The 17,424-nt window shown below is 33.5% G+C and overlaps 2 protein-coding genes across 6 annotated transcripts in view; one reads left to right on the top strand and one right to left on the bottom strand.

Annotated features, from left to right (window-relative positions):
• Positions 1-13,735, bottom strand: part of LOC128012060 (cyclin-dependent kinase-like 5) — a 49,387-nt gene extending 35,652 nt beyond the window's left edge. For 2 of the 5 annotated variants that reach the window (XM_052594982.1, XM_052594981.1), the window contains exons 1-2: positions 13,590-13,715; positions 5,891-6,109 (exon numbers count right to left, since the gene is read on the bottom strand). In XM_052594982.1, coding sequence (XP_052450942.1) covers positions 5,891-5,954 — 64 coding nt within the window. In that variant the 5' untranslated portion in view covers positions 5,955-6,109; positions 13,590-13,715. Of the gene's footprint in view, positions 1-5,890; positions 6,110-13,589 lie in introns of all 5 variants that reach the window. The other 3 variants (XM_052594978.1, XM_052594979.1, XM_052594980.1) reach the window with 3 other exon arrangements.
• Positions 13,736-17,159: 3,424 nt separating this feature from the next.
• Positions 17,160-17,424, top strand: part of LOC128011764 (polycomb protein SCMH1-like) — a 28,816-nt gene continuing 28,551 nt past the window's right edge. The window contains exon 1 of the mRNA XM_052594470.1: positions 17,160-17,235. The gene's annotated coding sequence lies outside the window, so the exon portion shown is untranslated. The remainder of the gene's footprint in view (positions 17,236-17,424) is intronic.

Here is a 17,424-nt window from a genome sequence, read left to right as displayed (position 1 = left end):
ACCTGTTTTTACAGACGCAAAAGTGACAGAGACTTTCCATCAGCGTTTCTTTTTCGATTTTTCCTGAATAAGGAAACATTCAAGGACTCAATGTGATGATCTTGAATTATGCACAATCTCTCTCTCTCTCTCTTTATTTGGACTGGTTTTACTGTTAGGCCAAAAACAGGCCAATGGCTATCTTGAATTTTTGAACAGTGCTGTTCATGCAAGTTTGGAGATCATAATTCTAATCATATTCTAGACAATTAAACGGAATCAAATTCAATTAATATTTGTTTCTCTATGTTTAACTCATTGATGAAAACAGGATGCATTTTAGGACCATTGCAACTAAATGAAGAGCAATTTGAGTGTAAGTGATGCTCTAATCTGTCTATATTAACAATATCATGCTGCTGCACAGAATTATGGGAAATGTAGTTCGCCTTCATAAACTGTTAAAAAAGAGTTTACATATCGATGCTGTTTTTGTTACTGAAAGTGCATTCAAATTAATGCAAATGCTTGAGAAATAAATCTAAGAATGTGTATCAAATTTGTATGACTTCTGTGAAACACTAAAGCAGGCATTTTAAAGAATGTATTGTTTTTGTGTTGTTATACAAATGAAAGTGAAATATATTATGAGAAGCAGTGTTGTTTTCATTAACTACAACTAAAATTAAAACATGCATATCAATTTATAAAACATTTGTTTTATAAAGTTAAGCTGAAATTACAGTAAAATATACAATTAGGGTTACAAAAGCTTAAACTAAATAGAAAATAAAATTTGAAATGTGTCTGACAACTAAGTGAAAAGAACTACTAAATCTGATATAAAACTATAACTAAAATAAAAAAAACTATAGAAATGTTTTTAAAACAAATACTGATGCAAAATGACAAATGCACAAAACTCAATTCGAAATAATTGTGATTAAACTTTGAATAAAATTAAATATTATGTATTATAAAATTAAATGAAAATGTACAAAATATCAATACAAACTTTTATAGTATATAAATAATTCTAAAATAACGCTGCACAGAAGAAACAAAGTAATACAGATTTGGTAACTAGACTTATAATTATAAAAAAAATGTTTTCATTACTTAAAAATAATATAAAATAAACTTAATATATAAAAAGCTTCGATTATTTTATTTCAGCTAGTTTTCAAGGCATCATTTCTCTTTAGGGATGCAACAAACAAATAAGTAGACTTTGATTGGTTATATTCATCTTCGCAGTTAGTTAAAATATTGAGCTATATATATTCTAACAAATAAATAAGAATATATATAGTCATTATGTAATTACAATAATACAATTAATTTACACAAACATATTTGGCACACAAAATGAATCTCTGAACTGAATGGCATCATTCTGCTTAACATCTACTTTTATGAATAAGAAATAAAATAAACATAAGTTATAAGACGCTTTATTTTGGATAAACTATTTTATTGACAACATAATCTCTCTTAAAATACAGTGTATGGTTATGATCATCAAAACAGTCCTGAGCTAGATCAAGCTTCGATCTATCACTTTATTGAAAGTGTTTTTTTTTTCGTAGTAATAAAAGATTGAATCATTAGCGAGCACCACACTGCAGAGCTGCTTATATTTTTCTAATTCTAACTGAAAGTGACAATGATTCTGGTTTTTCATGTTTAATACTGTAAAGCTGCTTGATTTAAGGCTATTGCATAAAGTACTACATCAATAAATGTTCCTGAAGTACTAAACTTCAGAGCTCATACAAACATCCACATTGCTGTAATCAGATGCTTTCTTAACTGCTGCTTTCTCACCTCTGTCAGTTTTTGCTTTGCTTATTTAGTTATTGAGAGGAAAGCGCGCAGCATATATTTACAAATTCATCCAAATACTTCAGGATCGGCTGCATTTGTGCTCAATGCAAATTCAGGGCTAAATTACAGTCTTGCGCTACAGTATGTGGAGCAGTGGATCAAATTAAAATATAAATCCTTTGGTTTAAACGGCTCACATGAATAGAATTCGTAAGGTTCCATTCTGTTTGTTTTATTCTTATTCTGAGAATAGACTTGCACCACACCTTGTAACATTCTAAATCAACATTTGGTGGTGATAAATGCTATATTAAAGCAATTATAATACAGCCTTTTATGCATATTCTATAACCCTTCCAATCAACACTAGCACGCCACCTACAGGATAACGCAAGGACAAATGTTGTATGTGTTCAGAGATTAGAATATAAAGTTTACAAAATGTTTTTCATATATTAGTGCTACGACCCAAAATCTGCCACACCTAAATTTACAGTCAAGAGCTGCTACTGGTCATTTGAGATCAAACGACTACTCGACAACAAAAATATTTGTCGTAAATTTTTTGTTGTTGATTTTGTAGATAATGTTGATTCATCGTTTCAGCCCCATTTCTTTTTTCATTCATTTTAAATACTAAAATAACTAAAAACTTAAAATTTAACTAAAAACTTAAAACTACAAACTGTACAAACTATAAACTGACATTTAAAACAAACCAAAAAAATCGAGAAAAACAACAAAATTACAAAATATTTAACTTATAGTGCATTGAAAAAACAACAAAGAAAATACAAATATAAAATGTCATTTAAATTATTTAAAAAATATTAACGAAAATATATATAATAGTATATCAATGACACTACAATAACATAAAATAACGTGTAACCGGGAATAAATAATGACAGAGTGATCATTTTTGAGTGAACTTAACCCTTTAAAAGGAAAACCAAAAATACACTGGGCAGCAGATGTGTAGAAGTTTGTGAATGACAGGCGTTTCAGTTCCATTTCAGTTTGAAGATCACCTGAAGACTCAACCAAATCAATTGGCTTTCAATTAGCATTGAGCGGCGAGAGGATAAACAAAGACGTCAGGATGGGAACAGAGGAATATGAGAGAGAAGAGAACAGCTGAGAGGAGATTAATCTACTGAAGGCCAACAGAGAGAAATGGATCCACTGACAGCTGAACACTCACACACACACACTCATCTGAGAGCATCAGTTTATACACTACCATTGTTTATACATTATTGTGTTAATCTGGATTATATTATACAATGATCTCCCGGGCCCTGGGCTACTTTCCGTCTGAAATGGATTTGTTGGAGTCAAAGACCAACTAGAATCCCCTACTAATGACCATTAATAACCAAAGACAACAAGACCGACCTTATAGGTGAATCTCAATAATTATATTTATATCTATATTTCAGACACCCCAGGTGAATAAGGTTAAAACATTTAACTATTAGATATCACCATATTCACCCATAATTCATTGATTACATTAAGTATTGCAAACATTTTGACATTTTATGAAATGTTCCAAGTAAATATGCGCTTATTTGCATACATTTCCAGAAAATAAATATGAACACTGGATTAGGCCAGGCTCAAACTCTGTATTTGATTTTGTTGACATATTAGAGTCAAAGATTTTTACTGAAGGGATTTTGGATTTCTCTTTTTATCACTCCATAAATCTGAATATGCTGTCAGCAACCAGAAAAAAATACATCTTCACCATGTCGTAATGTATAAAATGTTATACCAATCAGTGTGAATGATATACGAACAATCCCCACAGTAAAAACCTCCAGAATATAGAGGGGAATAAAACTGCTAAGTTTGGTGTTTGTAAGAGCTACTGAAGTGGAGAAAAAACTTTTTAAGATATGTATTTTCATTGAAATCTACAGCCGCAAATAGATACAATACAATAAAATAAACACTTAAAAGTGTATTTTGGATGTTTTTTTGGTCTGAAATAACTCTTTCTGAGCCCAAAATAGCACAAAACTTAAAAGTAACCAATGTCTATTTTATGATGACTGATTTTGGCAACGTGACATTATTTTTACACCCAAAAATTGCATTACTGCAACGCAAAAACAAATATCTGTAAAATTAGATAAATTTGTATAAATACTCCCAATAAAATGAGTTAATAAAGCAGCATTAAATAACATAATTAGCTAAATGTTAAGGCAGAGTTTCAGAAAGCCAAATTTAAGGACAAATAAACTTCCAAAAACTATTGAATATTTAACTATCTACTTACAATTTTATGTTAAAGTTTATTTATTGAACCAATATCAATAGTTTTGCACTGACGTAAATAAAACTAGTAGAGTTAGGGGTTGTTTTTGTGTTCAAGTTTACTGCGTTTCAATTGTTTTTCTATGTAAATACACATTAAACAGATATCTTTGAATGCTGCGCCCACATCTCGTATCTTATGCAGCATCTTGCACATGACATGTTGTTTTAAAAGGCATGTTAAAAGATGGTAAACTTTATAAGAACTTGTCTCTAGACCTTGAGTTTTTTTACACCTGCCATTATAGTCTAATACGAACAAACTAATTTTTGCAAACTCATAGTCAAGATCATTTACGTACAAATGGTTCCCATCAAGTTAGGGTTAGGGCTACTAAATATAGTTCATCTTAGAGTGAATTATATTTTAAAGTATTCAGTGGCATTAACCCCACTAGCACCAGGGCAAGAAGATTTTGCAAATGGCTTTCATTTTAAGCAAAATGTAATTTCAGATTTTGGGGTTCAATATGACCTCAACTTTACGGTTTTCATGATATTTACCCTTAAGACTCACTGTGAGAAAGAACACATCTTACACACAGCCTTCCTCAACACACACACACACACACACACTCGTCACGGTGTTAGTGGGGCATCAGAGTGTGAGAGATGGATGAAAGAGTAAAAATAACCTGATCCCCAGAGACTTTTACCAAACCCTCATATAAAATGTAGAGAGAGAAGCTGCAGGTCGACTTCACACACCTCAACACACACATCCCTACAATACACAGAATCACCAGAAGATCCAGCACATTCATAAGTCATGCACAAGATCTTTAAAAATGCAACGTTCATGTTAAATATAAAGACCCTGACTGAATATTCCAGAATAGACACACACAAAAATGCTCTACTTTATACAAGTTTGGGGTCAGTACATTTTTGGGATTCCTCTGCTCACCAATGCTGCATTTATTTGATAAAAAACAGCAAAAACAGTAATAATGTAAAATATTTTTACAATTACAAATAGGTGATTTATGTGTGAATATCTGTTCACTGTTCCTGTCACTTTTGAGCAATTTAAACCTTCCTTGTTGAAAAACTAATAAATAAATAAATAAAACTGACCCCAAACTGCAAAGTACAATATAGTAGTACAGTAAAATTAAATGTATCAAAGGAGTCATTCAAGTGCTTTTCAGGAAGAACTACTCACTGAGGTACACAATGTAAGATAAATATAGACATGCAAAACTATTTTCCTCTCCATACACAAATTTCCACTTGAACGCACACTGACACTGCAAATTTTGAGTTTTCTTCCATGCCCGGATATTAAGTCAAATTTAGTAAATGCACAGTTTGTCAGAATAAAATAATGACCCAAATCAGGCTCCTGAGACTGTGATCTGATGAAACCGACGCACAGATTCAGAGAAAATGAGTGTGAATTCAATTTTAAATTCAATCTTCAGTCCTCTATTTCAGATAAAACTCACATAAAGATGGCATTAAAACCAAAACAGTCATGACATCTGACATCATAAACGATGCAATGCAGCTCAGTCTCAATGAAAGTGCTCCCCCCCCCCCCCCCCCCCGAGTCCTGAAGGTTACAGCAAGTTCTCGCGACACATCAAACGTTTATTTCCAAAGATCAAGAAAAGTTCACATTTTTCATTATGCGACCCCATTAAGAAACAAGGCCATAAAAAGCATTTGTGATGCATGAAGTGTTCCTTTATCCTGTGTTTTCCACATCATTTCTTTCTTCTAGCCTAGTGTCTCAGTCTGGTGTGGTACTCACCTTCCCCCACAATCCCAAGAACCTCGAACCTGTGCATCACATCACTGGAGGCCGGGTTCCTCATCCAGTCAAACGGCCGCCGGGCGACGGAGGGGCGAGCGGGGGCGAGCGGTCGTCATGGTTACGGGCTGGCATGGGGCGGCCTGGTGAGGAATCATGGGAAGGAGTGGATCACCGAGAGCCTTTGAGCATGATGATGTCCGTCACACACACCTGCACCTGAGGAAACACACGAGTCTCATGATACAGATGTTCACATAGCAGGGTTCTGAGTGGTCTCTAGTGCATCACTGTGTATATCTACCAATGCAATAAATAAATAGGTACATGTATATATTTATATATTGCCGCAAATATCAAAATATCTGCCAAGACTGATTAGAAATGAATTAAATAAAGAAAAAATTAGATGAAAAAGTAAAATATCTGACAATTAAATATAAAAATACATATCATACACATCAATACAATACAGATCAATCAATCAAACAATCAATCTGCGAATACCAATTAAGATAAATTAATTTGCCTATTAAATATTCAGTAGCTGGCAATTTCAATGAATAAGCCTATATTGCAAGACATATCAAATATCTGTCAATAACAATAAACAAACAAACAAACAAAGCTGGAAATATATTAAATATTTGATATCATTTGACAATACGAATGGATGGATGGAAGAATGAATGGAAGAATGGATGGATGTATGGATGGATGGATGGATGGACGGATGGAAGAATGGATGGATGGATCGATGGATGGATGGATGGACGGATGGATGAAAGAATGGATGGATGGACGAATGGAAGAATGGATGGATGGATGGACGGATGGATAAATGGATAAATGGATAAATGGAAGAATGGAAGAATAGCGGAAAAATGGAAGGATGGATGGCTGAATGGATATATAGAAGAATGGTGGATGTATGGATGGATGTATGGATGGATGGATGAATGGAAGAATGGCTTGATGGATGAATGGACGGACAAATGGATGGATGGATGGATAAATGGAAGAATGGCTTGATGGATGAATGGACGGATAAATGGATGGAATGCATGGATAAATGGAAGAATGGATGGATGCATGGATGAATGGATGGACGGATAAATGGAAGAATGGATGGATGGATGGACGGATAAATGGAAGAATGGCTTGATGGATGAATGGACGGACAAATGGATGGATGGATGGATAAATGGAAGAATGGCTTGATGGATGAATGGACGGACAAATGGATGGATGGATGGATGGATGGATAAATGGAAGAATGGATGGATGGATGGATGGATAAATGGAAGAATGGCTTGATGGATGAATGGACGGATAAATGGATGGAATGCATGGATAAATGGAAGAATGGATGGATGCATGGATGAATGGATGGACGGATAAATGGAAGAATGGATGGATGGATGGACGGATAAATGGAAGAATGGCTTGATGGATGAATGGACGGACAAATGGATGGATGGATGGATAAATGGAAGAATGGCTTGATGGATGAATGGACGGACAAATGGATGGATGGATGGATGGATAAATGGAAGAATGGATGGATGGATGGACGGATAAATGGAAGAATGGCTTGATGGATGAATGGACGGATAAATGGATGGAATGCATGGATAAATGGAAGAATGGATGGATGCATGGATGGATGGATGGATAGCTCAAGTGGTAGAGCTTTGCGTTAACAAGCGCAAGGTTGGGGGTTCGAATCCCAGAAAATACATGTTACGAGAAAATTGTTAGCCTGAATGCAATATAAGTCGCTTTGGATAAAAGCGTCTGCTAAGTGCATAAATTAAATGTATGGATGGATGGAAGAATGGATGGATGTTTTTTGGCCAGGAATATCAAAATATCTGCCAATACTAACTAACAAACAAAAAGATAAATAAATAAAGCTGGATATATGAAAAATCTGTCAATACAGATACAATAATTAGACGAATGAACGAACAGCATTATATATCACGCCGTAATCGATATGGAGAGAGTATATAGTGTATTTTTATCGTGTTATACTTTATGACATCTCTTCAACTCTTGGCAAACATCTGTACAGAGCTGCCAGAAAACCAGCATCTGCTGCTTAAAATCCTTCTTGACCAGATGATTTCTAGCGAGTTGCTATGTGGTTGCTAGGGTCTTCTAGATGGGTGTTTACCGCTTCCACCAAACGCTCTCCGAAACGAAACAAAGCGCTGGATCTCGATCTCACACAGCGGCAGTGTGTTGTGTTTGATCAGTGTGTGAGCGCGGGTGGGTCACAGATAATTAGGATGCAGCTATAAATAGTGCACCACAGAAGAATATTCAGCGGCCTTTAAGAGACACGCTGAGCTGAAGGAGACTCGATGTGTCCAGCAGACAGAAACACTGAGGATCTGAGTCCAGACCAAACAAATACACCACTAACGCCTGCCTTCATCAGCACATCTTCACTGGACAGCAAGCTAGTGCTCTACATATGGATTCACATTGAGTGAACTTAACTACATTATATCGTACAGTATGAAAAACTGATAAATGTTCCAATTTAAATACCAATACCGATACCAATTAAAAATGGATTGAAAATATAAAATAAGTGGCAGTATTGATTAAAAAAATTATAAGTTAATTGATAAATATTGCTGGAAATATCAAATATCTACAGATACAAATTAAATAAATTAAATATTGGCAGAAATATTAAATATCTGAGGATAATGATTCAAATATACCAGAAATAAATAATGCCAGAAATATCTAATGTTTGACAATATCAATTAAAAAAGAAAGGGGGGGGGGGTACTGTCACAAATATGAAATATCTGCCAGAACCAATTAAATACATTAATTCATAAATATCGCCCCAAAATATTAAATATCTGCCAGTACCAATTAAATAAATTGATTCATAAATTTCGCCCCAAGATATAAAATATCAGCAAGTACAGATTAAATAAATAAATATCGCCCCAAAATATGAAATATCTACCAAAACCCAATATAAATGAATTAATAAATAAATATTCCCTAAAATATAAAAAAATTGGCCAATATCGATTAAAATATCAATTATCTGCCAACACGGATAAATAAATATCGCCATAAATAACCAGTATCTGCCAATAGCAATTAGAAATTGCCAAATAATATCAAATATTTAGCAATTTCAATTAAAAAATAAATACATATTCCCAAAAACCTTTGCAAATATGATTACAAAATAAACTAATAAATAAATACTGCAGGAAACATTTGTCAATATGGAATGAATGAATGAAATATTGCCAGAAATACCAAAGTATCTGAGAAAATAAACAAAAAAACAAATAAATAAGTTGGTGAGTTAGTATTGATCAAAATATAAAATATCTGCCAATGATTAAAAAAAACAATGTATGAATATTACCTGAAATATCAAATATTTGACAATATCGATACAAAATAATAATACCAAAAATATCAAATATTTGCCAATATCGATACAAAATAATAATAATACCAAAAATATCAAATATTTGCCAATATCGATACAAAATAATAATACCAAAAATATCAAATATTTGCCAATATTGATACAAAATAATAATACCAAAAATATCAAATATTTGCCAATATCGATACAAAATAATAATGTTACCAAAAATATCAAATATCTACCAATACTAATTAAAAATAATTAAATGAATAAATATTGCTGTCAATTAAATTATTAAATTATTTTTATTATTACTTATATTAAATAAATAAATGAATAAGTGAAAACCACATTTAACCCCAGTACACAATATGGAGTGAATTCATTGTGTATCTCTAATATCGTTTATAATGACATCATCTGCAAACCAGCAGAGTTGCTTCAGAAAGGCTTTGCGTGGTAGAGGTTAGTCTGTTTTAATGGAGGGCTGGATGACCTGTTTGTCCAAACCATGGAAGACTATACACCGTTCTGGCAACCTGTTAGAATACAATCATTATTTTGGCCAATAGATTATTTCCTGGAGCGTCTCGTTTCATTCAGACGTCCATGTGGTGTTTCACTGCACTCCTCACAAACAGATGGATGTCTTTATGTTCGTCTGCGTGCGAGTGTGTGTTTCCGCTGGCATAGAGTCACTGCGTGTCATCACTTCAGACCACAACACAAAACAAACCAGCGATGAATGATCAAGATCACACTTCCACCCAGATCAGAGGTCAATTTATTCATTTTTACTTAGATTTAGCTGAATTATAAAGAGTTTTGAATATCAAATGTTTACCAATGTTGAAAAAAAATAGAAAAATCTGCCAACAGCACCAATTAAATTAAAAATGTTTAATTAATGACACAAATAAATACATAATTTCAGCCAACAAGATGAAATATCTGCCTAAGCACATTAAAAATAAAATAAAATATTGGCGAAAAATAATCTGACAATCTAGAATAAAATAAATAAATAAATACTGCCCAAAATATGAAACATCTGGTGATATGGATACAAATAAATAAATATTGCCAAAATATGAAATATCTGCCATTTCTGATAAAAAGACAAATGATGAAATAAATACATACGTGCGGTCAGATCCATATATATTTGGACACAACTGCTGACCAAAAAATGAATATGAATATTATCCATTTAATAAAGTATATTCAATAAGTTCTCAAGGACTGATGTATTTATTTTCACAGCCAAAATTGGTTCAAGAAATGTATTTGTGTGTCATGACCCTTGATGAATCTCTCCGAGAGACGATGCCGCGGCTGAGAGGTCATCCCGTCTCAAACAAACACACAATAAAATGCCAACGCAGTCTGATTTTTACTGCGTATTAGCTCTGAACTCGGACTAATTCAATCAAACCTCTATGAAAAGAGCTAAAAATACAGCCGTCGGCCTATAAATGTCAGAAATAGCAGACCAGCAAACGCTCCGGCTGAAGAAAATAAGGCCGTTTCGCTTTCGGCCGTGAATCTGCAACAGATTTGGATAAGAATGGGATGAGGTTTATGAGCGGACATCAAAACGGGGCTCAAAGGAGATCTGAGTGAGACGTTTGGACATCCAGCCGCCTGTTACTGCGTCAAATGCTAGAAACAAACGAACCTGACTGGACGGCACCTGCAGACACGTGTCTAAACCCACCGTGTGTTTCTGGCTTCAGACGCACAGAACGAGGACACGGAAGGAGGACGAGGGGAAAACAGCTATAAACGGACTTCTGAAATCATCTGCATTTCTGCTCCTTTGTCCTGAAAAGACGATGCATTGTAACGGACACTACATTTCTTTATTTATGTGTGTGAAAGTGTGTCTTCTCAGATCAGACTTTATTTTACTTAGTAACTACAATAAGATACTGTATTTTACGGCTGGACTGCGTCATTTCAGTAACTGGTCAAGTCAATCAGGTCATCCGAGATGTAGATGAGCTTCTTTCTTCATCAGATTTGGAGAAATGTAGCTCAGCAATGGATGCTCTGCAGTGAATGGGTGCCGGCAGAATGAGAGTCCAATCTGTTAATAAAAACATCTCAATAATCCACATCACTCAGTCCATCAGTGAACATCTGGAGAAGACAAAAGATTAAACGAATCCAGCATTAAAACTTTTTTAACTAAGAGCTGTTTTGGCTTGATTTCTCTCCTGATTCAGACCAGATCACTTCTTCACTGGAGGAAGCAACATTACGGATAATGGACTCCTATTTTAGCCGTAAACAATGGTTTAAAGTTAAAAAAAACTCTGATTTTGGCTTTCCACAACATTAACTGATGGACTAAAGTGATGTGTGGATAACTTGTGGATTATTGTGATGTTTTTATCAGCTTTCATTCTGACGGCACCCATTCACATCCATAGGTGAGCAAGTGATGCAATGCTACATTTCTCCAAATCTGATGAAGAAACAAACTCATCTACATCTCAGATGATCTGAAGGTGAGGACATTTTCAACACATTTTCTTTTTGGGTGAACTATCCCTTTAAGATAGCATACAAGTAGTATTTAGCATCCAAATAAAATGACACACTTCATTCAGATAAGAGGTTGTTTTGAAGTAAAACCCTGCAGCATAATGCACCAGTAAGAGACAATAATAGGATTCTTCTCTAAGAGCTGAAGATAATCAATGACTTCCGTCCACTTCAACACAAGCACAGCCCAGACCGGGTCTTAATGACCTCCAAAGCTGAACTGTAAAAGCTGTAAAACATGACCGACCTCAGACAACTTCATCAGGGGCAAAACACCCATTCACTTGTCAGAATCAGAGGAAGGACAGTCATTTAATAGCAACGTTATGGTGTTTACCCTTTAGAATCCCTATCATGCACGAGAAAAACAAACAAATACTGTAAAACTTTCCTTTTTATTTTGTCAGGGTCATGCCTTCCCTGATAATGCAACCCAATCTTCCCAAGGTCTTTTCAAGATCGTCAAGTTTTACTGTTTGAGAGATGCTTTTCATCTACAAATTAAAAATAAAAAACACACAAAACACCAGTCTGGCAACATAGCATTACAATGTAGCCTCATAAATAAATAATGCAATTTTACAGTAAAAAAGGCAGCTGTGGCTAAAAAAACTGCTTAAAAATATAGTAGCAATATTTTACATTTTACGATTTTAACTTAAATGTACAGTTTTGCAAATATATATACATCTCATTAACTGATAAAACTTTAATATAACAAAGTACTAAAAATCTGTTTTGTAACAAAGACAGTAATTCAAAACAAAAAAGAAACAAATGTATAAACACAAAAAGAAACATAATTATGAAGAAACAAAATGATTTAAACGAAAAAGCACCAAATGTGTCACACAGGGGATTCTGGGAACGTCGATTTACTATTTTTCTTTTTCTTTTCCAAAAACTGTACATTTAACAGTATTTTACTGTAAAACTACATTAAATGTCTGGTTATAGTTTTACAGCATATTAAGTAAATTAATAAAGCAGGTATATTAATGTTGACAGATTTTTACCGCAGCATCTTTACAGTCCAAGTTAAAATTACAATAAACTTTTACAGTTAGATTTCAAAGCTACTGTAAATGTGTTACTGTTATGCGTCAGAGAAACGAAATTTGTCTTTGAACATCTGTTTTTACATTTCTATGGCATCACTGTTGATGTTTTGATATATTTACAGTACAAAATATCTTCATCGGACATTATGTTTACATGACATCCCAATGATTTTTGGCATAAAAGAAAAATCGATCATCTTGATCCACACAATGTATTATTGGCTATTTCTACATATATGCCTCTGCTCTTGTGGTCCATATGTTCACTGGACATTGTTAGTAAACAAATAGAATTGTCCTGTGAGTGTTTTAAGCAGCATTAATTGCAGAATCACCACGCAACAATCCCTGATCAGTGTTATTAAGTAATGCGACAGCAGATTTAGACTGAGCTGGTGATGCCTCTAACTGTTCATTTATGACTAAATATGACAGACTCAGTCACGCACATGAACGCATCTCGGTGTCTGCGTGCGTTTCTGTGCTTTGGCGTCGCAGCAAAGCAGATCCGCGCTGCGTGGGAGTCACACGCACATAGAAACACGGAGCTCAAGCGCCTGACACACTGTAATTATACCACACGAATACCACAACACCGCAGTATAACAGCGTGTCGGAGCGCTGCGGACAAATCACGCACGCGTCAGAAAATGAGCCGAATACTCACTCACGCGCTCCGGTGTTCTGGACGCGTTCAATCACGCACATCCCCAAACAAACGCGCCGATGTGTGTCTCCGGTTCTCCGCGCACCGCGACAGCAGCAACAGTTCTCAGACTGGCGTCATTGGAGCCGAATCCAGTGATTGACGTTATGGTAGACACGCCCCTTTCTGGGATATAACCCAATCAGAAGACCGGTAGCTCGATATGGGCGTGGCACACAGTAACATCATAAAAGAGAAACACTGTAGCATGACACATTTATATATTATATAAATGCGAATATATATATATACATACATATATATACATACATACATATATATATATATATATATATATATATATATATATATATATATATATTTAATAAAAGTGACATCAATAACAAGTAATACCATAACACTTCTAAAGACTCATCTTTTTCGCCTGCACTTAACCTTCTAACACCAGTACTTTTCCTCTTCTTGTCTTTTTCATTTAATTAAAAAAAAACAAAAATAACATTATATACACCTGGCTATGCGTTCTATACTAGACTAACTGAGACTTGTCATGGCACTTGTATTCTGTTGTTGTTCTCTTGTTGACCTGACTGCTTCTATTGTTCTCATTTGTAAGTCGCTTTGGATAAAAGCGTCTGCTAAATGATTAAATGTAAATGTAAATAACACTTTATTGCAATTCATATATTTGTAATATTAGAAGTCTCTTCGGTGCTGAATTTATTTGATCAAAAATACGTAACAGTTGCAATATCATTATAAGAAATATATGTATACACTTATTTAAAAATATTTACCGTAAAAAATGTATAATAATAATTATTATTTGTGATTTAAATTTATTTCATTTTGGCTAAATAAAGAAATGCATTTGGATAAATCCTTCTACAGGGCACCCTCAAAAAATCTCAATAAGCTAAATGATTAAAAATAACTTTATAATGAAATTAATAAAATAAAAATGGGGAAAAATAAGTTAAATTAATAATTTATGTGCTTTTTATTAGTATCACTATACATACCTTTATCTAGCATAATATAATATATGTAGTGCAAAATAATGATTTATGTAGTATATACTTTTCACATTTCAGTGAATTTGTAAACTGAAATATATGTATAAATATATTTTAAAAAGACATAACATAGACATATAGACATAACATTTTATTACAATTCATTGTAATATTAGAAGTCTTTTCAGTGCTGAATTTATTTGATCAAAAATACATTAACAGTTGCAATATCATGAAATATTATTAACCTACAGTTTAAAATAATTGTTTTATATTTTGATATATTTTAAAATAGAACTCATCTATGTGGTGGCATAATTAATAAAGAATTTGGTTTGGAATAATTAATGTAAAAAATTAATTATTTAATAATTGGGGGGGGTCTCACCAAGGCTGCATTTATTTGAATAAAAAGAGTAAAACCTGTAATACTGTGAAATATAATTAAAATTTAAAATAACAATTTTCTATGAAAATATACTTGTGTGAGAGTAAACTTTTTTTATTCTATTTTCTTTTCATTTATTATGCAATTATAAAAAAGACCTCTAACGCTAGATTGCTCTATTTTTTTTCTGTTCTACCTGTTTTCTTTTTATTTATTATATTATTTAAAAGCCCATGCTACGTGTACTGTGTTAAGCATTGAGACATAATAGCACTTGTGTGTCATTGCTATTTTGTTGTTTTTGATTTCTTCTGTTTTTATCGTCTTGGATAAAAGCGTCTGCTAAATGAATAAATGTAAATGTAAAGTTTGGTTCAGAATAATCATTTCATTTTTTATATTTTTATGTTTTCAAGAAAAAAAAGTCTCACCAAGGCTGCATTTATTTGATCAAAAACACAATAAAAATAGTAATATTGTGAAATCTTATGTGAATATGTATTCAAATGCAATTTACTGTTGTGATGCCACTGAATTTTCAACATCATTAGCCTACTTAAATCATTGTAATATGCTGATTTGCTGCTTAAGAAACATTTCGGATTATAATCAATAATATAAATATATAGTATGACACTGACAAAACGCTGAATATATTGTTAGGCCTAATGAATTCAGTGTATTCACCTGTTCATGTATTTGTATCATGTATCAAATCACTCCCACCACCTGGTGGACAAATGAAGAAGAGCGATTATTGAGATGTCAGACGATGGATAGATGGAAATATGGATGGATAGATCAAATACTTTATAAAAAAAAAACTTTTTGCAACAACAACAAAAAAAAAAATAGTCACATATGTACACACAGTAATAAAGTAAAATATCACATTTGAGTGATATTAGATTTTAAAAGAGTTTTATTCTGCTTTCATTTCAATCCTTTGAATATGATGCTATTTTAAATCCAATCTAGACTTGGATTATGGATTAGATGAATTTAAATCAATGTGAAGGTCAGGATGATTATTTGCTTTTGAATAATGGCAATCGGCATCTTGTCCTTCACAGCCCCAGTGTCTCTTAAAGCCAACAAGTAGGTTATTGTTTCTAAGTTTTTTACATCAATCACATCCACCCGATGAAGCCCGGAGATGTAGCTCGTGTATTAATCTACCTCACCTTCTAATGTCAAAGAGATACACCCACAGCACAGCTATAAAAACTCACCGCTAGACAGCCGGTCAGCCACCTACATGTGAGGAACAACAGAGGCCAAACACAAGCACTGCTGAGGAAAACACACATGAAATCATACTAACATGCATGGTAGACAAACAAATTAATTGCATGAATACTGTAAAGTCTAGGACACAAACACACAAATGTATGTTTTTGTTGTTGTTGTTTGTTTTGTTTTTTTACTTTTTTCTTTTTTAAACTGTGTTATATGTAACCTATATTAGAATTTTTTTGTGATTTCTGTGCCCCAAATAAAAATTCAAACGTCATTGTGCGTTTGTAACACCAAACTAACAAGAAACGTTCTACTAACGTTCTGAAAGTTCTCTCAAAACCAGGAACGCACGTGACACTAATAGAACGTTCGTTCAGAGTGATCTGGTCTTCAACGGCATTCTCACAACGTCAGCACAAAAACATTTATACATCATTTATGCAACGTTTTATTTCTGAAACGTTTTAGTTCGTCTAGATTTATCTAGAACGCTATTATTTGTCCAAATAACGTTCAAAAGGTAAGCTATTTTAATGTTTACAAAATCATAAAATGTAATGTTCCCTTAACGTTTGCAAAAAAAAAGATACGCGTTCTTAACGGTTTAACTCGGCACACGTAAATGGGAACAAAAGCAAAACGTCCTTAGAACATATATTGTTAGCAGTCTAGTTATAAACTACACTGGCGCATGTATTAAAACAATAAAAACATCTGCTTGATATCTAAAATTTGCTTGCGTTATAACTGGTTATAACCAATTAATTAATTGCTAATTAAATAATTATAATAAGCTTAATGTAAACCGTGTTTACAATTCAATTCATTTTAATAAATAGAGTATTATGTTTTATGGATGTAGAAAAACAAACGTGTGCGTCTGAGCGAGAAGCAGCACGCGACGCTGCTGTGCGTCTGCGCATGCGCAGTTCTGACCCAAACATGGCGACGGAGAGCTGCGAAAAGTGCTGAATTCTGTCTACATTTCGACAAAATCGCGAAGGTGGGTCGACATTTCTCCACTTGTTTTATTTTCTTCCGCGCGTTATGATACTAGTCGTTATATCAGATGGCAACGGAGAGCTTTTTTAAAGACTAGATATGATAATTTCGGCGTTTATTTTGCCTGATGTTCAGCACTTTCTGTGCTGCTGGCGATTATTCACGTAATTCATTATTCATTATTCATGTT

Source organism: Carassius gibelio, chromosome B23, assembly GCF_023724105.1.
Source record: "Carassius gibelio isolate Cgi1373 ecotype wild population from Czech Republic chromosome B23, carGib1.2-hapl.c, whole genome shotgun sequence".
Classification (NCBI taxonomy): Eukaryota; Metazoa; Chordata; class Actinopteri; order Cypriniformes; family Cyprinidae; genus Carassius; species Carassius gibelio.
The sequence above is the reverse complement of the archived record's forward strand: the minus strand, read 5'-3'. Positions and strand labels throughout refer to the sequence as shown.